Source organism: Pieris rapae, chromosome 1, assembly GCF_905147795.1.
Source record: "Pieris rapae chromosome 1, ilPieRapa1.1, whole genome shotgun sequence".
NCBI lineage: Eukaryota > Metazoa > Arthropoda > Insecta > Lepidoptera > Pieridae > Pieris > Pieris rapae.
The window spans coordinates 5,990,044-6,014,654 of record NC_059509.1 but is presented as its reverse complement, the minus strand read 5'-3'; the positions used below and the strand labels follow the sequence as shown (position 1 = coordinate 6,014,654).

The 24,611-nt window shown below is 33.0% G+C and overlaps 2 protein-coding genes across 2 annotated transcripts in view; one reads left to right on the top strand and one right to left on the bottom strand.

The window, feature by feature from the left end:
- On the top strand, window positions 1-16,649 carry LOC111004104 (inaD-like protein). Its single transcript, XM_022274957.2, has 5 exons — window positions 1-222; window positions 12,138-12,294; window positions 12,441-13,252; window positions 13,517-13,661; window positions 14,623-16,649. The coding sequence occupies exons 2-5, from the start codon at window positions 12,141-12,143 to the stop codon at window positions 14,751-14,753; spliced, it is 1,242 nt and encodes a 413-aa protein (XP_022130649.2). The 5' UTR covers window positions 1-222; window positions 12,138-12,140; the 3' UTR covers window positions 14,754-16,649.
- Window positions 16,650-17,250: 601 nt separating this feature from the next.
- LOC111004066 overlaps window positions 17,251-24,611 on the bottom strand; it is a 29,732-nt gene continuing 22,371 nt past the window's right edge. Inside the window, exons 4-8 of the mRNA XM_022274900.2 lie at window positions 19,409-21,717; window positions 18,959-19,084; window positions 18,734-18,809; window positions 18,406-18,576; window positions 17,251-18,267 (exon numbers count right to left, since the gene is read on the bottom strand). Of these exons, the coding sequence (XP_022130592.2) occupies window positions 18,098-18,267; window positions 18,406-18,576; window positions 18,734-18,809; window positions 18,959-19,084; window positions 19,409-21,717 (2,852 nt within the window). The 3' untranslated portion in view covers window positions 17,251-18,097. The remainder of the gene's footprint in view (window positions 18,268-18,405; window positions 18,577-18,733; window positions 18,810-18,958; window positions 19,085-19,408; window positions 21,718-24,611) is intronic.

The window sequence follows — 24,611 nt, the reverse complement described above, 5'->3', positions numbered from 1 at the left end:
TGATGTTAGTGTTATTTCAACGGTCGTGTATAACGAACGCGTTAAGCTTACGGCCGTTATATTTTAATTTTATATTTTGTCGTTACTGAAATAAATTTTTAAGTGCAACAGTGAATTTATACGATCAACTGTAAATGAATTATGGGTTTTTTTTAACTTTTTTAAATGTGGTCCATACGTTAAAACCTTTTAATTGCCTTTGGATTTAATTATTTATAGTAGGTAAGTTTCAGTAATTTTAATTACATTTTTCGAATCATAAAATTAGTGATTTTTTTTCCAAATATTTTTAAAAATTTCCAGCATCACTAGTAATAATTTGAAATTGAAAACATCGAGATTTTTACGCAACTCAATTTGTTTTCCACGCAGACCGTGAATATAGAGCGATAATATAGACTCTTATTTCACGAAGCTAGTATATACCATAGTTTTATTTGTTTTTACATATTAATTAATTTGTATACATTGTACAATATATTTTAATACAATGATAAATGATTCATGTCTAATACATTCCATCATACATTCCATCATCGAGCATTTACATTAATTATTTGTTACAACTATTCTTTTTAAGCAATTTCAAAACATATTCGGCGTATTCTGATGCTAAACGAAAAGTAATTTCCTGTATTAAATCAGCTGGAACAGTGATAAGTAAATGTTTTAAAAAACCTCGTTTGAACGTTCAACAAGCGCTAGGGCCCAGTCCCCTTGCAATCTGCCCCAACTACACTCCGCTACACAATTATCATATTTATGTAATAAAACTCCTAAATCTATGACTCGAAGGATCAAATTTCCACGACTGTCTGTATCGGAATATCGTAGGACCACCATCGCAGTGCATTGAAGTTACACCCTCGTTTTATTGCCTATACGGTATGCATATTGTGGATAGCGCCTTACCAATCCATTAGAAGATTAATCCAACGTATTGTTATTAATTCATTGTTGTGTAAATTAAGCATGTTATAAAACCGCTTTTTATAACGCTATCTGTCGCTCTATCGAGATTTATTTTAGTTTTGAACATGAACAGCTGTGGAACTTGTATTGGGACAGCTGTTATGTAAGAACTAGTAATGATAAAGTAATAAGTCTAAGAAGAATATAAAAAATGTTAATTATATACTATAAACTGATAGTATTATAAATAGCTTTTGGTTATACTCGTATTTGGTGTTTGTAAAGGTTTAAAATTACTCAAATCAAATAATTATAATTTTATAAAAATGTGTTTATGATTTCGAAAAACGTTATTTTGAAGCAGAAATGGAAGTTAAGGTCATTCGCGCGGATCCAAACACGATTTTCCTTTTATAGGAAACGAGTGTGGGATACGAATTAATAAACGGTCTCTTCATCAGGCTTTTACGTATATATATTAAAACTGATAATTTTTATATTACAAGGAACTTCTTGTAATTCCAAGTGATCTAAGCTAGAAACTAACATTGATTGTTAATTCATAAATTTATTATTTTCTCCGTAATTAATACACATTTTTCCTTTTTTTATTTTTATATTATTATTTAAATATTATGAGGATAATAAAGATAAAACTATTTTTGTCTGATTCTGCATCTCGTCACAATTATAATTGATACCGAAAGTACCAGTAACTTCACTAATAACTAATATTTATTTGTTAATAAAGAACAATTTGTTTTTCCTTATAATATATCAAGAATCCTAAGAAAGTGATTATACGACATGTAAAACAATTACTGACAATAAAATCATGTTAAATGCAAAGCCTAAGAAATGCAAGTTTCATTTAAGAAACTCTATATTTGTCTTGAAATGTTATTGAGTAGCACTTTTACGTATTTAGTCATATATAAGAACACATAAAGCCGTGTATATCTTTGAATAGTTCTATTCTCCTTGATCTATAATAAATGCCAATTCTACTTTTGGCAGGATACCTTTCACCTTTAACAAGTCACGACAATTATGATTCGCAAAACATGGACTATGTATGTGTAGCTTAGCTATTGGTAAAATATGATCAAGATAATGCTGATAATCTGATTATTCCAGTATATATTCCTTAATGTCCCACTCTCCAAATATGACTAAGGTATAAACCTATTCCTTAACACGTTGAATCCGCAACCGAACCCGCACCAAGATTTCATATATCGATCAAAATAAACTTTTAAAAGCTTAGCTAAGTCGTAACAAAACACGATAAACGAATCATGACATGCTTGTCGCTATACTTAAAAGAACGTGTACGTAGGGAGTTCAATTTACAAATTACAATGCTGACGTGTACGAACAATACCATCGTTATGTAACGGTTTAGTATATTACTGCGCACTAGCAGCTATTTATAAACAGAATAGAAAGATAAGTTCAACTCTATTTTTCTTTATAACTTGCGATATGACGATCTTGTGGAGGACAAAGGCTTTTTGTATGCTTCAAATATATCAGTTTTTAATTAAGAAAGGAAATATGAAGTAATAAACAATACGTAGTCGAAGCCCAAAGTATGTTTAAAGTACCGAGGTGATCAAGGAAGTAATCTAACATTTGCTTCGTTGTTACGGAGTTATCTAGCAGGAAAGTTTAATGGTGTAACAAATATATTAGGTTCGGTAGTAACAAAGTATTTGTCTAAGAAATAAAAATGATAATTTCTATACGTTCGGTTCTGTTCGATCACCGGCTGTAGGCGTCGGTGAAAGACGCAAAATTCTTGAATTCCAACATAGAGAAAAAGTCCATTGGCGTACCAACAACATCCAGAGAAAAGCATTATACCTTAGACCCAAAATGGACGGCATGTATAAGGCGAGACTGATCTCCTACGTGCCTATTAGAAAAAAAATATCACAAAACAGATGCCTAGTCCTAAAAATTATCTAAATCACTAAATATCTTACAGATAAAGAATTATGTTTTAAATATTCGTTATGTCCCTTATTTTCAATATTCTTTGCTACATATAATGTATTTATGACAGGTCATAAATACATTAAGATATTGACTAGCGAAACGGTTTCCTTTAACTTTTGCGTCACATTCATTGAGTAATTTTGTGTTTATTCATGTTAGATCTTCATTTAATTAATAGTATTATTTTGTACTTCTGAGACGTAATAAAGGATAAACAATATTTTCCTGTTGATAATAATTATGCGTCACGAAAACGTTGAAAGACAGTTGTTAATACATTACATTAACTTACCCAAATAAATTTCAATACAATAAGTTTTTGATTGGAGTCTTAGCGCTATTTCTCGACTCTAAATCATACTCTAAAACACTTTTGACTTGGTTTAAAAATGCAACTTTTTAAAGGAAGGTCCTTTTGTTGTTTGATTTCAAGCTAAATGCACTAATGGATATATATTTTGTATGTGCCATTTAGCTCGTACAATGAAGGAAACATTGCAATTGTCTAAGACGCAAAAATGTATGAGGTGCGACAGGCATAAAAAGCTACATATCTTGACAAAACAAAATTGATCAATGAAACGAAATTAGAATTTAAAAAAATTTAAAATTATGTAGCAGGTAAATGATGTTTTTTAACGGATTAAAGCTCAATATAATCATTTTTATTCACTCAAACTTGAAAGTGTTTATGATCCGCAATAAATATTCATAGGAAAAAATATCTTGTTGATACTCTGTTTAACCAATTATCATGAAATCAATTCGAAACGTCATTCTATCAACCTAGATTTTATGTCACGATTTAGCATGCAATAAAAACAAGGCTATATCAAAAATGTTCATTTTACTTTTTTCTTCTGTCCTATAAAACATAAAATTGTATACATTTATGCGAATACATATATCCATTAATATATTCAAAAATATTTTGTCAGGCTTTGCTGATTGAAATTAAACAATACGAAGTTTAAAACAGTTCCTTACATTAAAAATCTCCTAAATGTCATTGTATCTTGATACATTAAACGGGGTTAGCATCAAGCTGCATTTCAAAATATTTAAGGTATCCGCTGTTTTCAATTAATATAATTTTTTATCAAATTATATCATTAAACATAGCAGTTATTTAACTTAAATTTATATAACACGGTACTATAGCTGTTAAATGAGTAAATAACGGCCATCAATCACAAATCCAGCGCACACAGTTTTCACTTCAGAAATACAAAGACGAAACTGAATAACAAAGAGTGGGAAGCAATTTCCCAGATTTCTTTCTATCTTAGATCTAGGTCATTCATTATGGGAAGACTAGAGCTGATTGAGCACTATTGTAAAGAACATGGTACCGTGATAATAAACCGTATGGCCTACTAAACATTACTTGCGATAAGTTTATCTAAGACCGGTTTTTTAAATACACATATTTAGTTCTTATCACTATTAAAAGAAACAATTGGCTTGTAGAATATTAAAACAATTGAAATGCGATAATTCTATATATACAATTAAGCGATATCTAATTCGCGGAAAACTTGGCTGGTAGCTAAATAGCTTCTTATAACAAAATCATATGATAGATCAACAAATACTTGTAAAGGCTTATTCATGTCCCAGAGTCATATACACACACATTAATCGGGTTTTCAATAAATCGGGGCCATGTTCGTTAGCAAAGTAATGATGTTTTTTCGTGTAATGAAAATAAACATTGTCCTAAGTAAACGATTTATAGTAGATAATGTCTAATTTGACAATAAAGAAACTGGAGTAAAGACACTGTAATTTGATTGATTATAAATCGTGTAAAGACCAATTTTTATTTTGAAATTGACATGTGAATATGAACTTTAATCAACGAATTTGTCATAAGGTTTCACTATATTTTTTTATTATAAGCGGTGTTATTAATTATTTTACGGTGTATAAAAGTTCTTCAAAAGTATAAGTTCGAGTAAAATGAGAAAAATAAAAAAAGTATTATTCATTAATCCCCATTCCATTTCTTTATAAATGATCACAGAATAAAGTAGTATTCTAACGAAACTCACAACGTACAAACTTTAACTCTTGAATATAGGGCATGACTTCCACATACTGCGTAAAGCCCCGAATAAATGACAGATTGTGTAAAATTAATGAAGGAATTACGGAGTGAGAAGTTGGCCCAAGGTTTCAGTGAGGTAACAATACAAATACGAGTAACATTCCCAAGAGCCAGTACCACTATTGCTGTCACTATGCATAAATCTCAGTTACATTAATAAACGTGGGCGCAGCAGAACACGAACTCATACGATATTATGACAAATACCTAAGTTATACTTCTGTTTTGAAAACAATACGCCCGGTTCTGGAAACTTCTATGTTCCATAATATAGTTTATTCAGAAATTCGGAGTCGTGCCTGATTAATTAATTTGTAATAAATTTATGAATTTGTAGATAAAAGATTTTTGAATGTGATGATCTACGAAAGTCAGGATGAATTTTGAGAATAGAAATTAATTAGTACTATGTACTTATCTGCTAATAATAATATTGTAAAGCCCTGCAAGTGCGTTGCAGGGCCGTGTTGCATTGTTCATGGAAGGCAGTTAGCGCCTAACTCTAGTCTCTAAGTTGATCCGCCTGCTGAATTGCCTCCTGTACTTTAAAAAAATATTAAGGATCTCTTTCCCCCTTAATAATAATTTTAACGTTAATAATTATTTTTAAACGAATTGAAATTTAAAGATTAAAAAATACAAAGGCTGTTGGTTCATTTGGGGATTCTGCGAAGTTTTGAAACCTACAAAGTTTGAGTATTACTCATGCCCTTACGTTAGTTATAATTGAAACACTAACGAAGGAAACACGAGCACTTAAATAATTTCACACGTTTCAATGCAGAGGCAATGAACTTTTATACCGGAATCTTTAATTTGCATTCAATTCAGAATCTAAAAACAAAATAAATTTAAAGTTAATATTATGTATAAAGTCTTGCAATAGTAATGAATCAATCAAGTCTATTGTAATGACTGTAAGCCTGGGATGAACAACACTCTAATAGTGGCAGGTGTCATAATTATTTCGGGACTTAAAAATAAACAAAAATATTATTAAAAAGAGCTTAGTATAGGAATGTTTTAGAAAGTAACAATATATAGCAAGTTCACAGGATCTTAATAAATATCGTGGACAGTTATGATGAAATATTTATACATACGTATTATAATATGTTATATAAAAATCGAAGTCAAATATCATATTTCAACAGATTAAATGTTGGAAATAAATATTGGTAACCCTAGGTACAAATACCCTGGATAGATGACACATATCGAAATTTCATTTTTAAAAACTATAAACGCACTTAGACAAATAAAAGCATAGATGTATTTTTGTACACTATGCCCAGCGGTTTATCGGATAACCTTAATTACTCATACGTATAGGAGAATTAGAGTCAATAAAGTATTTAGAATGATTGACTAGTAATTTCAAATTTAGAATACGGTCACAGACTTGCAATCCACTTTGCAAATGTACGTCTGTTGCATAGTCCATAAACAAACCGGAAGAGCAGTGACCAGCGTCATCCGAATTCGGCACACAACGGGACGCGACGGCAAATTCACTTCACTTTCCCACCTGACCGCTAACTGGACTCATCTTTAAACGATCATAATTCATTTTGTAATTCATTTGGATATTTTTTAGATTAAAAGTGGTTTGGTGCCAATTTAACTATCAATACTGTAGTAGCACATAACAACAACTTTAAGATAAAGTTGTAATAACACGATCAGATCAAAAAACACACAAATGGTTGATAATAAAGTAACTTCTTTCCTGACCTAGCTTTTTGCGACTAAACCATCCAAGATTCAACCAAAAGACATAACTCTCATAATGTATTACGATTTGAAAATGCTAGAACGTTGAAATGAACCCGCGCACTTATTATCTATAGGTAATTTGTCTCACATTATAATTATTCAGCACTGACATAAATTTTTCTAAAGAAGAAAATAACTTATCAAAAGGAAATGTTTCCCAGTTTTCCGCTATCATTTAATGCTTCGCCTCGCAATGTTACCATTCACATTGGTGAATGTATTTTTTAATCGGTTCTATAGTTTTATAGTTTATACATTAGAAACAAAAGCCCAATTTTTTTGTAAGGTGATGGATTGTTTTCATTTATTAATAATTATGTATGTTATCGTTGCACATATTTTGTTGTTATTTCACGATCCTGTCAGCGTTCGTGGCTTATGGGGATCCTTGTAACTCTACTTGTACTTTGGTGAACCTATAATTTATCATCTGTCCCCCTATGTTATTGGACCCCAGAGAGGACTATCAGTAACAGAGATCACCCCGGACGTATTATTGCCCTATGGCGACTGGAATTTAATTAAGTCTGGATAAATAAATTGCCGAAGAATTTTTAACTTTTAGGGCGAGTTTCACAATGTATGGATAAAGTACCAAATAGATATAAGATATACAACACATAAATTATTCGAAAGATAAAAGTTCCAAATAAGATACTTCGCGTTTCACTCGCGTTACGAATAGCGCTATCTGACAGTCGTGAAACGCAAAAATACTGTTTATCCTACCAAAAATTAATAAATAGCTTATTTGGAACTTATCCGGACATTGTGAAACAGGCCCTTAGACTAGTATAGACACTATAATAATATTATCGAAAGTCTTAGAGGGTTGGCGATCATCCTGATTAGTTTGATTTTGGATGCCACAATTCTAAACAATTCCAATCAATTACCAATTCTGAGCGCTGGCCGCACCTTTGTCGAAAATTCTAACCATGCGTCTGCGGCCATGTTGTCTGCTGTTGTCATGTCTGCAATATGTTCATGATTTCTTGTCTATACCGTTAAAAGTTACTTGGCAGAGACAAAAATAATGTTTCGTTTTGATCGTTTAGAAATCCTAGATTTCAACTTTATGTATATTCAAAACTGCTAGATATAAATTATACCTAAAACATGAATTGCTTGTAAATTAGCATAACAACTCTAGTAAATACAAGTAACGGATTTTTGCCAATTATGGAAAACATGAGAAGCTATGAATATAAAACAATAGCACAGTATTTTTTATAAGTCTTGTGGAGCGCTGTATTATCGTAATTATATATCTTTTTTTAAATAATTGTATGTTCTGCCGAGGTTCACTAGACACTTTTCTGTTTTATATGAGAACTAACCAGCGAAACACTGTCTTATCCTAAATATAAAGTATTTACGGATTAACATTAAATATGTATTTATGGCGTTATTCAAATCCTCAAACATTTATAATGTTCGTCTCTATAAATAACCAAATATTCTTTAACTAAATCGCGCTCTAAAGAAAACACTTTTTATCGGATTAAAGTTATGTATTATTGTAAACTTATAATTATTTAAACATAATTTAAATTTAACGTCGGTTAAAGTCGGTTGTTAAAAAAAGTGTTTTCTTTAAATGTGTAAGTTATGTTAATAAAAGACAATACTAAATAGCGTTCTATGTCTATCATATGAAGATGGTTATTATTTTATGTATATTACTAAAAAGTAATACTGTTTATCTTCCTTAAATAAATCTAATATATTTGTATGAGTGGAAGACCGCGGCGACCGGATATCCGCGACTGGTCGGTACATTCGGGTGCACATGTCTGTTCACTTCGTACTCGTAAAAGTAGCTATTAAAATGTATGTTATCTATTTTATGTTTTATTAAGTTTAGTATTTAGTAACGGTTCTAAATAATTGAGGCCACGAATTGGTTAGAACTACATCAGCCTGGTTTTTTAATCATTCAAAATTTGGCATATGAACGCGGTGACGTCCATTTTATAATGATGTCCCTACTAAGACCTTAGGGAGAAGGTCCTGGGTTTGATCTGAAATAATGTATTTGTTGGTGGTCACGTGACATGAGAAGGATTTAAAAAAAGGAGTGTCTGTGTGTGAGTTCCCCGTTCAAGATTTATAAACATTTTTAGTTGATACCTACTAGTTTATATGAGCTAACTCTTGATAAGTATCAAGAACTTGAATATAATATGAATAAAAATTATTAAACTTATACAGGTAAAACCTGTACTGGATTATATTGCAGCACATTTTTAATTTTATGAATAACTATGTGTTTTTCATAGTTATATATTTAATAGGTGCTCCACCAATCATTAAATAAAGGATTGATTAAAACTCTTCGATATTTCAGCGATTTTGGTTACAAAGAACAAATTCTATATCATAAGGTCTTAGTTATTGTTGGTGTCAAAATAGGCTTGATATTTAATCATACAATTTAAACCGTTACCAACTCGGCATAACCTAAACAATTATTTACTTTCTTTACACAGTAAGTTGATAATTGCGCTCCATATATAATTAGGTTGCTATTTTAACGCTTTCACAGAATTTATTATAGATGGTATAAATTGATATTAAATAGTATATTGGCATAATATGTAATCTGAAAAAGTTTTTGTGCCTCTCGTAGGAATGTAAAATGTAAGACGAAACAATGGTTTGTTATGTTAGATTGTAATTGGTCAACGATACCTAGTCCCTCGAAACCTTTGAAATCAAAATATAATTTACTAGCGACTCGCCCCGGCTTCGCACGGGTGCAATGATGATACTAAATACACTACAGAGAATCTGTGAACGTTGTATATAAAAATGTGGGTTATCCATAAGAGAAAGACATATACCATCACGGACTTTTCTGTAGACCTTTTCAATGTGTACAATACTTAGTACATTATTTTGATAAAACTCGTAGGGTTCAGTCTGCGTTTGCAATGTAAGCGAAAAAAATGTAATTATTTACGACATCACATTAGCAACCTCAAAAATAACAGTACTTCTCCACTATTTAATGGATGTTATTATACATATAAACCTTCCTCTTGAATCACTCTATCTATTAAAAAAACCGCATCAAAATCCGTTGCGTAGTTTCAAAGATTTAAGCATACAGAGGGACATAGGGACAGAGAAAGCGACTTTGTTTTATACTATGTAGTGATTCGAAGTACTAAATGTCAGTAAAAAAAAACATTTCAAAGGTTACATTTAATTTCGCCGCTCGGACGAGTACTACACTACGGACGACCTACGGCCTCGGTGTGAACCACCAATGTGGATGGATTGGCCCTAAAATGCACGCCATATTAATTGGATGGATACACACACAGCACTGATGATCTGTAACTGCTAACAGCAATCACCAAAGTTGATCGCGATCCTAAGGTTGCGACATCAGCGCCACGAACATTAAGAGAACTAAATAACGTCGTGATGTCAGTCGCTGTGGTTATTGAAAATTAGAGATGTGAGTGTGTTAATGATGTGGAACATGATGTAATGGTCCTCCTCCTCACATACATTTTGTAAAACAAAGTAGCGATTAAAAAGAATGGCGTAGAATTGCCAGTTCTTCTCCTTTCTATGCCCTTGATTTGAGAACTGGCAGTAAATGTAAATTTACAAGCATTTATAATTTTAATTGGCGTACATTTATTCATACTGTATGCTTTTTTGACATTTACCGACAATTACCTTACTATAAAAACATTTCTCAAGACCTGATTAGCTGCAAAGCAGTCGCGCGTATCATTCCACAGCTAATATTTATAATCCTTTCGAGACCCTAGTATAGTATCTAGTTAACTGTAATTTTTAGGTCAATCCCAATAAGGCTGGGCATTAAGACTGTTACCGGACGTAGATATTTACGCGACCTAAACCCACTCTATGTGGGTGTTATATGGTGGTCAGTTTTTATGCAACTTTATTTCTACAACACACTAAAATAATCTCTATACTTAAAGTCGCAAGATACATTATTGTTTTGAAGTTAGACCATTACACAGCTTTTCCAGCTTCAAACGTGTTGTTTTGACACTAAAACGCATTTAAACACACAAAGCATTGGTGTTGTATGAGATGAACATAACCTCTATTTATACATTCCTTATATGTTCAAACGGTTATATTTAGCGATGCGTAGCTCCGACTATTAAATCATTAAACTCGGGCAATGCTCACATAATGAATGCGTAAGAGAAATGGCCTTATATGAACTTATAAGTTTGTATAATGGCCGGTAAGTATATCAGCCACTATTGCTAGATACATAGTAGTTGTTTTTAGGTATTCTTATATTAAAAGTAAATGCGTACCACCACCCGTACGACATAATCATCATACACTACAAGCTAAGCTGCAACTAAAATAATAAAATAATAAGGCTTATTGGTTCTGAGCGATCTTTTCCAGGTAACTGCTGTAAGCTACGTATACATAATTAAACTTATCAAATTAGTGACAATAATTGTCGATATAGTCTGCGCGGAGCGAGAATCGTCCTGGAATTTGAGGTCGCAGTAGTGTTAAATTGCTTGTTTGTGTACACAGTAACGCCATTATAGTTCGACAGTTATATTGATACTTTATATGAGAAAATATACACTGAAATGTATGAAAGGACGCGTTGCAAATTAGAATTATTATTATTATATGGTGGCGTAGAATAAGTCACAGTTTAGAATATAATAAAACTTTATTGTAATATAATAAATATTTATGTTTACCTCATTGAACTCTTTAATTAAGACCTTTCACCTATCGTTTAAAGACATTTACCATACCGAGAGTAATTATTAAACTATATATATATATACCTACTTGTCTAATTTTAATAAACATATACTTCATTATAGAAGCCTTGTAACAGTTATTATAACACCCACGTCAGTGTTTACTTACAATACTTTAAATAGTTCATACCTTAGGATTTCATTTTATAATAAGTCTTTTTTATAAGCTTCATTTCTCAAGTCACAACTCCTAGTCCTAGTACAAAATTTATTGGGATTTAATCAAAAATAATTTAGGGAAGTGTTAGCCTAATAGCTTAAACGTGCGACTCCCATCCCTCAGTCGAAGGTGTTATACCGGGCTGTGCACCCATGAACATTCTTTTTATGTTCTAATTTATCCTCATAAAGGGAAATAAGACATCCTGAGGAAACTGAAGGAACTGTCTTAGTCAACGTTGTGTGTATCAGACACAGAAGGTTGGTTTAAGGTTTATCACCTACTCACCCATTAGAAATGATCACGGAACAGATACAGAATTCTGAGTCCCAGAACTAGAATATAATATATTGGTTCTAAATTGTCATAAATGGGTTTTCAGAAAATGGGCGCACCAGCTTGGGGTACTCGTGGAGGCGGTGATAGGCCTCGCCTTCTGCGCATGACCCCGCTAAGACATAGCTTCGCAGCGCCTGCTACGCCGCCTGCGCAACCACCTCGTACTCACGACTATGCGTCTGATGCTGATACCAAAAAAGGTATAGTTCAAGGATTTAGTAAGGCGGAAGTTTGAAACAAAATATCTGACAGCTAGTTTAACAATAATATTTATGTACCTATATTTAACGAGTGTCATTTTTATATCCGGGCACATTAATAATTCAAGAACTTTTGAATGTTTCAGAAGAAAGCTGGAATGCTAATTTATCACAGCGCTGGCGAAAGCTCAGACGTAGATGCTCACGGCTGCGACCTGGTTCAGGAACACGTGAACCAAGCCCCGTTCGCCGTTCACCATCGCCACCCTGTCCCCCACCACACTGTTCGCCTGCACCAGCATCAAAACTTTCCTTCAGGCATCGAGGCAAAGTTTACACTACAGCTTCTCTTCGCGTCACTAGTGGAGCACCCGATATTCTCAGAGCCCTTGGAAAATTAGGCGGAGGGTTGAGAAGAAGGGCTCTGTCAGCACACGATGTCTTGACACCGCCCCAACAGCAGCCATCAACTTTCTATGTTCCTAGTCCTACAGCTATTCGAAATCCCCCTTCACCATCACCAACCAGACAAACCTCTACCGTTCGTAGACGATGCAGCTCTCCCAATATATATAGAACTAAAAATGGGAGAGACCGAGCTCCTATAAATCAAGAAGATGAAAGCAGAGATGTGGTAGACTATTCGTATGGATTAGAACGTAGAAATAATAGTAGAAATGGGCGAAGTAGACCGTACAGTGAAAACGTTGAGATACCTATATATAAGAATGGATACAGCCGATTGGCTAGTGATACTGAAAGGTTATGGGAAGAACCTTACAGGTTGCCCAGAGTTCAAATGCGACAGGATCCAATCCAGCAATTAAGGAATGGTGTTTCCGAGTTGCGTGTAAGTTCAACGCCTCGGTCTGCAAGACCTCCAGTGGCGTCACCTACGACACAGACAACCACTAAACGACCCCCAATTCCTGAACCCCGAGACACACACACTTTTGAGGTATTTATTTGTTGTTCAATTGACTTAATAAGTAATCTTTGCTATATATACCATACGTGTATGATTAATATAGCATCTGTAAAATAAGTTTAATGTATACCATTTCTGACATATTTAAAATTGAGATAAACTCATCTCTTAAATGACCTGTCGGAAACATCCTTCTATGACACGTCTTAGCTTAGATATTGGTGTTCATTTAAATTTTTTTAATTAATTATTTGGAGTATATCAACATTAAAGGATGTTATTGTAAAATTTTAGGTGCGTTTCACAAAATCCGCTGGTGGTAAGGGGCTTGGGTTTAGTATCGTGGGAGGAAAAGATTCACCTCGAGGAGACATGGGCATCTTTGTGAAAACAATATTCAACAATGGTCAAGCCGCGGAGTCCGGTTTACTTCGAGAAGGTAATGAAATTTCACCAAAAATTATTCATATCCGAAAGTGTCAAACCAGTCGTCAGAACTGGATTCTACAATTTTCATTAATTGCTTACTGGCGAAATTTTACACGACAAAATTATTTATTTTTCCGGCTAAATAAGTCTTCAAAGGGTGTATAATGTCTATACAGAATATATATTCATATTTTTTTAAAAATATGGGTAAAAAGTAATTTAGATGATATATGTCTCGTATACATGTAAACAAAGAGGTCATAGTCGCCCTACATAATGCAAAAGCTATTATGGGTTATTGTGTAACGTGCAAATTCCTCACTGTCGGTTAATAACAGCTGCATTTCACTGCCCTCGGAATTGAGTTTTAACCACCTGCATTCATTATTTTTATATTAAGTAATAATTCATCATTTTGAACCAATATACAAAATGTTACGAAGTTGCTCAAAAAATGTCGTGGATATTATGAAATTATTTGTTGATTTTTAATACTAAATATGTAATATTATTTTTTTCTTAATGGTTATTTATGTAATTTGTAAACCATAGATTTGTCAAATAATTATACACACTTTAAATCTTTTAATTAAAAGTATTTATATACCTGCACTAAGAATTTACGTCTGTTGCGATTTTCATCAATAGATTAAGCCTACAATTCAATTCATGGTCAAACATTCGTTCGTAGGTTCGATCCCCGGCTGTGCACTAATGAACTTGCTTTCTATATGCGCATTTAACATTTGCTCGAACGGTGAAGGAAAACATCGTGAGGAAACCGACATGTCTTAGACCCAAAATATCGACGACGTTTGTCTGGCACTGGAGGCTCAGCTACTAGCCTATTAGTTTTAAAAATTGATCATGAAACAGATTCAGTAATCCGAGGTCTTGACCTAAAGAGGTTGTAGTGCCACTGATTAATTTATTTAAATTAAGTAAAACAAACTACTTTCTCCATATTCCAGGAGATGAAATCGTTTCTGTAAACGGCCGAGGCACTGCTGGTTTGACGCACGGCGAGGCCATACGGTTATTTAAGGATGTCAGAGCTGGCCCGGTACTCCTTCGCGTAGCAAGAAGAGCTCCGGCCCGCTGACTGCCCTGCGCCTGCTGTGGCGAAGAACCACTCCAGGCGCCTCACTATGTCCCTGATTATTCTACCCTTTAGATATTGCAATGCTATGCTATACAAGACGGTGTAAATTGGACACCCGATGTTAAGTAATACCTCTGACCATGGACACTTCCACTGCCAGTAGGCTATTGTTATTCACAAATGAGTGCCGGCTTCTTAAAATTTTTAATTGAAATAAAACTAGATTTAGTAACTATAGTTTTGTCGTATAAAATAAATTGCTGCAAAATATTTAAAGTGCAGTTCACTTATTGCAACTGAAAGTGCGTTCGAGAGTAAAGAATTATATTGTAAAATAAGTTGATTGTACTCATTCAGAGTCGATTGTTGAGGTGTTAAAATAGTAGAGTACATAGATAAAATACTTGTATATTAAATTATTAGAATAGCGAGAATTTATAAATGATTCGAATAAATAATAGTACAAAACTTGACATAAAAATATATGTAAAAGTTTTTTTAATAATTCTTTGGTACATACATATTCTATTTAATGTTATTTTATTTAATTATCTGTATAAGAAACACGAATAGTTATTTGGCTTCCCTTGCTAAATAATAAGTTATACGATTGACTCAGCGTTTTTTTTATAAATACCAGGGAAGTAAATAGAAGATCCTTACATAGTATTTAAAAAACAAAAATGATTCCTGATTTAAATGCTTAAATAATTCCATCAGTTGCATTACTATCGTAGCTCTATTATAAGTTTGACAAGTACTAAACTGTGTCAACTCAAGTCACACATTTTTATAATAATGAATTAGAAAGATATAGAAATAAAAAAAATTTTTAAAACTCTATTTGGTACAGGCAAAAAAATCTTACAAATATTAACGCAGCATATAATATAAAGTTAAATGAAATTATACCTTTTTTATCCTTGATTTATTTTGTACCATACAAAATAGTGATATAGGGCTTTTACTAAAATAATTATAGTCTGCAGACCAAATTGTAATACATAAGTAAAGCTTTGTACACTTGTGACCAGCTCCAGATTAACATATCGTATGTATTTTTATAATGCATTTTTTTTAAATATACAACATTATGTTAAAAAATATATATTGGCTTTGATTAAATACGGACAAAATGTAAAAGACAGACAGAAACAGACGAAATTAAATGAAAATAAACGAACATAGACAGAAACAGATGGAAACAGACGGAAATAGACGGAAATAGACGGAAATAGACGAAAACAGCCGGAAACAGACGGAACCAGACGGAAACAGACGGAAATAGACGGAAACTTTAAACTCGTTGAAGCAAATTTAAATAGTGGCATGAGATGTGGCTTCATAAAGAAATGTTAATCGCAGCCCATCATAGCTTTGTTGCTGTGTGTTGAGTAAGCCGACAGAGAGAGAGTTTGAGATTTGCCGCCAATTCACAAAAACAAATGACAAATGAATGCAAATAATGCGAATATACTAAAGAGTTCTAAAATTGAAATTCATAAAAGTTGAAAAACCACTCACGACATAAATTTCAAAATTAAAAACAAACAGTAAAATAGCTGTATATGCACGATTTCACGGCAAAGTGTAGTCATTGTTACGTTCCGAATCTCCTAAAAGTTCAGTAGTTTTAGTACCTGTGTGGGTTGTTAACTTATATTACTCGCTCAATACTTTGCAACTAGCTCCACAAAATATGTTCATCTGAGGCGTAACTGACATCGAGTGTACAAAGTTTTGTCGCCTAGTGAGCAAAGATTATAGATTATAGCTATTTATTATTAATAAAAAATAATTTATAATAAATGCCTTGATTAATTGCACAACTAACATATTTTTGCATTTTGTATACCTAATATAAAAATAGGTATCGTAATATATGACATCGAATAAAGAGAAATATATAAAATTAAGTGTTTTTTATTAGTAACGTAATGATAATAATTTTACCATACATTGTAATAGTTATATAGTCTTCAAGAAAATAATTTAAATAGTATATCACTCTAAGTTAATATGACTTTATAAACGTTCCAATATTTGAATTATTGTTTCGACAAGTGAATGATTTTTTTTTATATTACAGTGAAACCTGTTATCGACGAAATTGTTTATATATATGTCGTCATCAACGTCATCGGCTATAACGACTATAGGTTTGTACGACCAAATATGAGTAGTCCCGTCGATGTCGTGTTAACAGATTTTGAGTGAATTCGTTAACACATTCGTAACATACACATGGTATGCGCTACTACTGGAAAAAAATCCTGCCTTTAATACTGAATAAAGAAGTTGGTTTAATTATTGGCACCGACAGGGTTTTTCTAATTTATCTCAATATAGCTGTAATATTGAATAAGTAGCGAATGTGTGTCCAATATAAAATTCTCATAACATTCAACTAATACAGCACTTTACTATATTATTACGATTAATTTAGATCTCTGTAAAAAAATTTATCAATCGAAAATGTTAATAAAAACTACATGATTTTTAAGAAAAATTTATTATAAAAATAGCACTTATTTCAAAGTATATTTACGGATTATAAATATTATGCGGTTACACTTTAAGTGTTTTAACGATATTAGTAAAATGTACAAGTTAGAAAAATAGGAAATGTAACATCTATTTACATGATTTCATAAAGTATTAGAAAAATAACTAACAAGATAACATTATTATTCAAAGTTAGGAATGGCAAGGAATCTGTTAATTGGTATTCAAAAAATAATAAAAAGCAAAGTTACTATTAGGTACTATTTAATAACGTAACATTCGTAAACATAAAAAATAGTGTCTTCTACATTTTTAAGGAGTGAAAATTTATTTATAATGGATTAATGCGAAATTTAATCTGGCAATAGGAATTTTGATTCCAATGGCACGCCCTTAATACAAATACATATTGTATAAATCCTAGATCATACTTACAGCTACTTTACTTCAAGACTAGTATTTTAAATAATAAATAAACATTTGAATAATTCAATTCAATTACAGTCTTCGGGTTAACTAGGATACGTTTTAAACGCAATACGCTTCCACGGAATAGACAATCTTTCACAGACCATAGAGATTATTTAATAAGTTCTCAGCACAAATTCTACAGAAAACTTCATCTGAACCAGTGGCCAAAAGGTACGATTTCTATTCGTAAACTTGCATGTTACAAATAAATGAATTCCTTTATGAAATGTTCTTATTTTGTTACCGCAAAATTCAAGCATTCAATATGTGACCACACCATAGTACAGATATTTATACCGCTGACTGTGATTGACGCAATATTAAGTTAAGAGCCACCATGAGCGAGTGCTTGTTTATCTGGATCCAAGCTAGTTATTGGAATTTACGGGGTTTTTCAATACTAAAGCAACTTGTCCAGCAGGTAAAGCTTTTAAAGCCGCCCACGCTTGCGTACGTGTGAATCCTTCGAACGATTGTCCTCCCGCGGAGAGAAGTTCAGCACCAACCAATACACGACCACTTTGAGCTGCAGCGCCACCTATGGTTAAGAAATAAATAATATCCAGCTTGATTAGGTTCCTAAGGGCTACTAAAGACAAGGGCTAGTAAAAAATAAGTTTAATTATAATAATCTTTCTTATATCATATCTATTTAAAATGCAATATTAATGTTTACCTGCAAATAGTTTCTTAACCGTAAGTGGTTTGTCTCCATTCGGCGAGTCCCTCCCACCATCAAGTCCAAATCCTAATCCAGCACCGCCACCGGCTTTTTCTAAAAGGACAGTTACTACTGATGCATTGGATTTCTTGTCATCCTTAACATTGGTTTTGCCTTTCGACTCCGCTGTAAATAAAAAAATACGTTTACTTTATATTAAATAATATTTAAAAATGTGATGTTTGTAATGCTATCACATTAGGAGAAATTAAAGGTACGGATTTTTACAACTCGGCCCAAAATAAAACGTAAGCCACTTTTTCAAAAATATCTATAAACATACCTTTGTCAGAGTCGCAATTCTGAGAGATTCCGTTTCTTTCATTTTCAATTTCGATTATGACCTCAGAGCGTTGCTCCTGTAAATAATATTAAGTTCAAATGCTAAACCCTATAAAAGCTATTGTCTTTAATGGTTATATACGTGTATACATATATTATTATTAAAGTTTTTCTAAAATTTCACTGCCATTCCAAAAACGTAGTAAGTATTAAACTAATATTTTACCTTTAAAATCGACACAGACTGCGCATGCGTAAGGCCTGTCATTGGGCAGCCGTTGATGCTTTTTATTTTTGTTCCCTTTTTTATTCCTGCCTTGGCTGCAATACTGTCTGATAAGACACGATGGACCTGCAAATAACATAATATTAATATCAGTGTTAGCTCAGTTAAGATTCCATCCACTTTGAATCCGCAAATGAGCGAATTACTGCAGCTCCAAAAGAAGTTATACGATATAATATAATTTGAATTGGAATCTCCCAATCACGATTGCCCTTCTTCCTTGCGTAGTCGGTCAGTATAATCTTAAGAAATCATAGACGATAAAATATTTTATCGTGTATGATTTCTTTCTATAAAGTTCTATCAAATGAACTCCTCAGTAGGAGTTTATTATGTAAGAATATATTTTTTTTAAATGTGTTAAATTAAATAAAGGTAATAACTACTCACCGTAACGTCTTTTGCCTCACAATCCGTACCTCCAGCTAATATAAGACCTACACCTGACCCATTTTCTTTTTTGAGATGAATTATCTCAGTTTCAATTTTACCATTATCTTTACATTCTTGTTGTTGCTTACATTCTTGCTTAGGCAAGTGAGATGATGTGCTTTTAAGGTTTAATGGTGTAGTAGATTTTACATTGATTCTACTTTTAATATCTTTCTGCCCTTGTAAACTAGTATTAATCATTTCTTCGTTTTTCACATTCCTATAATTATGATTATTTAGTGTTGTCCCTGGATAAACCTTGCTGTTTTCGAGAGTAGTCTTCTTACTTAGCCTGTTATAATCATCCAGTCCAGCTTTATTAATCTCGCTCATTATTTTATCTTTAATGACTTGTGGAACTTCATCATTTCTATCAGTTTCAACAGGAACACCATTTTGTTTTGTTTTGTTATTAGCTGACAAATTTCGTTTTAATCTTGAATTCTTAAAATCAGATTTTCTTTGCCGAACAGTTATTTCACTTTCAGAGTCGGAGTCACTTTCAACAACAATTTTATTGCGTCGCCTGCCGTCGCCTTTATTCGTTATGACACTCACATTGCATGGGAGCGTAGAAAGGCGTTCAGGCGGTCTAGAAATTGGGCTTGGAGATCTGTCATGAGGCTCATGAGAGAATTTAGTTTCAATTACTGGAGAGTTAAGCTTTGCATCTCTACCACTCCTACATTTTGCAGAAGCGAGGATATTCCTTCTATTTATTGTATCAACATTATACGTTTTTGAAACTCTTCTCTTGTCTGAGTCTGCAACAGAACTTTCTAAAGAACTACAACTCGCCTGCGATCCGGAGGTTGCACCCGATCCAGCTGAAGAACTGAGAGATACATTTGTTTCTGATGATACTGAACGGCAAACCTTCCGTTTATTGTATTCGTCGGCATTTTTATCAATGTGGATTGGTTTTGCTAAAAAGTCGGACTTTACGTAAGTAGCATAGTGTAAAATTTTGGGTGATAGGCGAGAGCTGTCAGACTCCACGTGGTCTAAGTGCTGCATTGGCGATGAAGCTGAAGATCGATAGCTGGATTGAGTGGAACTCATCGCTGAGTCATTGTCACTGTCAACCACCTCAGTTGCAGTACAAATTTTAACTTCAACGTTCTTATAGTTGTGTATATTATTAAAATTATTTTTATCGTATTGCTTATATACAAGTGGAGAATTAAAGTAATTTGTTCTGGATATCTCTGAAGATGCCCTTAAGGGTTTGTGCAAACTTTGAACAGCATTAATTTTATTTATAGTTTCCACTTTTTCAGCGAATTTTCGTTCCGGAGTTGATTCTTTAGATAAGCACGATGTTGGTGTATAAACTTGCAATGACTTCCTTTTAAAAGCAGGCGAATACTTGGGGAGATTGTTAGGCAAGAAGTTTGTTTTCCATTTATTATCATTGAAAGGTACTGCTCTTACATGGCTGACCTTATTTTCACTCTTAACTGGGTTTATAGATTTTTGTAGGAACATTTTTGATAAGTTGTCTTTGACTTTTATTTCAGGTAAATCTATAATGGGTGCTTGCATTTCAGGTATAACTAATCCTCGTAACTTTGACATTGATTTTTTCCGTTGCTCTATCAAATATTCTAAGTTTGACTTGTGTGATCCCGAATGTTTGGAACTATTATCTTCACTAATACTGCGTCCATGGAAAACAGGTCTTGAGAATGTGGCCTCTGAAGCTAAAGTATTGGTACTGCCATAAAATAATGGTTTCTGCAATACTTCTTTTTGAATACATTTTATAGGTTTAGTTTCTATTATTATATTTTCACCACCACCTAAAACCTCAGGTCGCTCCGTGTGTCTTTTATACGTCCGTGGTGTTTCATCAAGGTTATCTTGTGATTTCGTCAGACGTCTATCTAACGACGATATTTCCGTATAGTTTTTGACGCAAGGTGTAACACTTTTTCTTATAGTAGAGTGAGATCTGACTGGCAAAGTGCCACATTTGTCTATGCGATCGGAGGATACTGCAAGATCTGATGAAAACATCGCTATTTTATCCTTTACACTGGCTTCGCTCCTCGCATCTTGAGTTCTAGATGTATATGAGAATCGTGGGCGAGTGGTCGGCCAGTTTGTTGGCAAGCGTGGGGGTAATCTAGTGGGTAAATCTGGTATCTTCTCAATCGCATCAGAAGGCGTTTCCACACCGTCTGGAGGCTGTCGAGGACACGTCGGTATCGGTGCCTCGTCATTTGAAAGGCTTTTGTCCTCAACATCGCTGCGATGTAGGCGCTCTGAAACATACATTTTACATACTTAATAAAAAAAAATATTATTTGTAACACCAAGATAATATCTCTTTAGTTTGTTAGTATTTATAAAAATAAAAAAATATTCTATTTTTTGAGGACGGATAAAAATATTGAACAGTTACTCTACCGTTTTTCATGACGACGTCAAAGTAAATGTTGCATTTAAAAAAATACTAAATAATTGCCGCACTACTATTTATGCAAAAGTCAATATTGGAAATGTTGAGACAACATGATTCATATCCTAAAACAGATGACCATTGAGCAATTTTATGGCTACTGCCTATGCACTAAGTGATGCGTCATTTATTACCTCACTATTACAAAATATATTGATGATGCACGTATAAATAACCAAATAATAGACTTAATGATCATCAAATTATGGATGCGTTAAAATATCATTGTCTGATGTAAATTAAGTTAGCATAATTAACGATACCATCCTTTTCTTCCTCAATTGGGTGAAGTTTCAAGTGCCGAATGTTAACTACAGTATAGGTCTTCGTATGAAATATTAATATCTTTTTAGTATACATTTATCACACTGACTTGATATAGCAATACTTTAACGCAAACTGAGCGTAGGTTTTGCCTATATGGCACACTTTAAATTATTTGAACAACTGTTTTTAATGTTTTACTAATATTAAAATAATTAAAATAATTTTCGTTGAACTCAATGAAGGCATTGAATTCATTTGCACAGTTGCAATTTCAAAATACTTTCCATTACTCCTTACAAATTATCACGTGTATTGAAATTAAATAAATTGAATATTAAGAAAAAATCAATCTAAGAACGGAAACATAAATAAGTGTTATCGAGATGCTTATATAGCATTTGTTTTTATTGTTGTCGACTTTGTTACTTTTAACCAACTTTAAAAAAAGGAGAGTGGTACGTGGTAAAGTTTTTGCTATAGGTTTATAAACCGAGTAAAAAGAGAAAAAAATATCATTGTTCAGATTAAAGGACAAGTTTTTTCCAAATCCCATCTCACTAAAAAAATATGTACTTCATAATTTTATCTACGCATACTACTCCTATAGATTTACTTATGATGAGGTGTACAATTAAAATCTTGTCCCCACTTCATATTATTTTAACATTAATTCGTCCATAACAAATAATCTCTGTAAATTTTTTTAATCAACAAGCCTTCTGAAATTTAACGGATTTTTAACGTTCTTAAAAGACTAAAAAATATTCTTTTATTTATTTAATCAAAGTATAATAAAGAAATTGTCTTCTAGATCATTTTTAGTACGAAGATTTACGACATAGAAGGAAGAAGAATTCCGATTGTAGAATTTAGGATATTGTTTTTATCTCATAATATAGAGAGGTAGCCAACAAAACCTTTCCCAAAACTTCTCTATTATTGTTCGCTTTTGCAAGTTACATTTTACATATAGGCTATATGTACAAACAAATCTGGTTTAAGAGAAGGTCAGTATCGGCCAAATCTTTAAAGTTCTCTCTGGGTTGTCCATAATATAGACATTTCTTTTATACGATACTAATCGTACTCTCAATAGGCCAGAAATTAAATTTTACATATACTTACTAAATTTATGATTATTTTTATTATATTCTATACAATTACGTGTTTGTTAAAAAAATACAAAAATGAATAAATTATTCGATTTTTCGAACTTTATTTAGTATTTGGCTTAGATTGAATTTAATAACACATACAAACTAAAGAATTCATATTAGGTACAATTAAAAAAAAGTATGAATATTTATACGAAAATCGAATTCGAATAAAGTACCCTACAAATAGTTAGGAATTATCTCTACAATCAGTTACATTTCCAATAAGTATTTTGATTGTATCTTTAAAAATATACCAACCAAGTAAAGACATAGAGCGCCTCGGAAGCCTCCTTGTGTCCAACATTGTGTAACTTTAATCTCCTGAATTAAAATCCAATTACATCAATTCATAACACTGCACTTTCGTTTATAAAACCAGTTTTCGGTTCACGTTCATTCACAAACTTACTTTCATCGCTTTGGGAAAAAACATCCAAAAACAATGTGCGAAAAACAAAGGATCGAAAAGCGAGACTCAGCCGAGGAAGATCGAATATGGAATGCGGAACACTTCCATTTCAGTCCGAAATAACAGTTATTTAACATAGGGCTGCGTGTGCGCTTGCGGCTTGCGCGTATGAAGGCTAAATCGGCGTACGCGGTACCGCCGCGGCGGAACGCGATGCACTAAGTCGCCAGTTTGCCACGGACTTGCAGAATTTTGCAGCGTCGCCGCCCTTGACGGGGGCGTTGCTCCGAACCAGGGACGGACACGACTCCCCGCACCCTCCGCAACACTAGTCACCATTTACAGGACCTCACTGCTAACTCTCCACACTCTAATACACTTTACCAATACATTTTGGTTAGCAATAACCGAAGAAACGTAAAAATAATTTAAACTCCTTTTTAAGTTCGGTTCTATACGTTAACGTGGAGCTGTGAGTTATTTTCATAATTAAATGTGAAGGAACGTGTCGCTTAGCAAGTGGTCAAGCCGGCTTTGTTCTAGTATCGATTTGAGTGGACCTAAGCATCGATCACTAAATCTTTCTATATTTAGAGGAAGGCGGAGGGCGGCGACCGAGCGCAGACGGCGCCCGCGCACTACAGATGTCAGGGTCGCGACGCCCTGCGCCATGCTCTACTTCCGTTAATACGTTTTTATTCTTAAGCATTAAAAAAGATGCTAAAATACGTTTGAAACCTATGCAACTATTACAAAGCTTTTTTATCATATATATGTTTATATATATATATATCTTGTAAAATTCTAGTTATTTAAAGTTAACCTTTTAACTTGATTATAATTTCTTTCCCTCGTCATTCCAAA

Coding starts and splice junctions, on each gene's coding strand:
- LOC111004104 (XM_022274957.2), top strand. CDS start 12,141: ATGGGCGCACCAGCTTGGGGTACTCGTGGAGGCGGTGATAGGCCTCGC. Junction 12,295..12,440: donor TGATGCTGATACCAAAAAAG/GTATAGTTCAAG, acceptor TGAATGTTTCAG/AAGAAAGCTGGAATGCTAAT. Junction 13,253..13,516: donor GAGACACACACACTTTTGAG/GTATTTATTTGT, acceptor GTAAAATTTTAG/GTGCGTTTCACAAAATCCGC.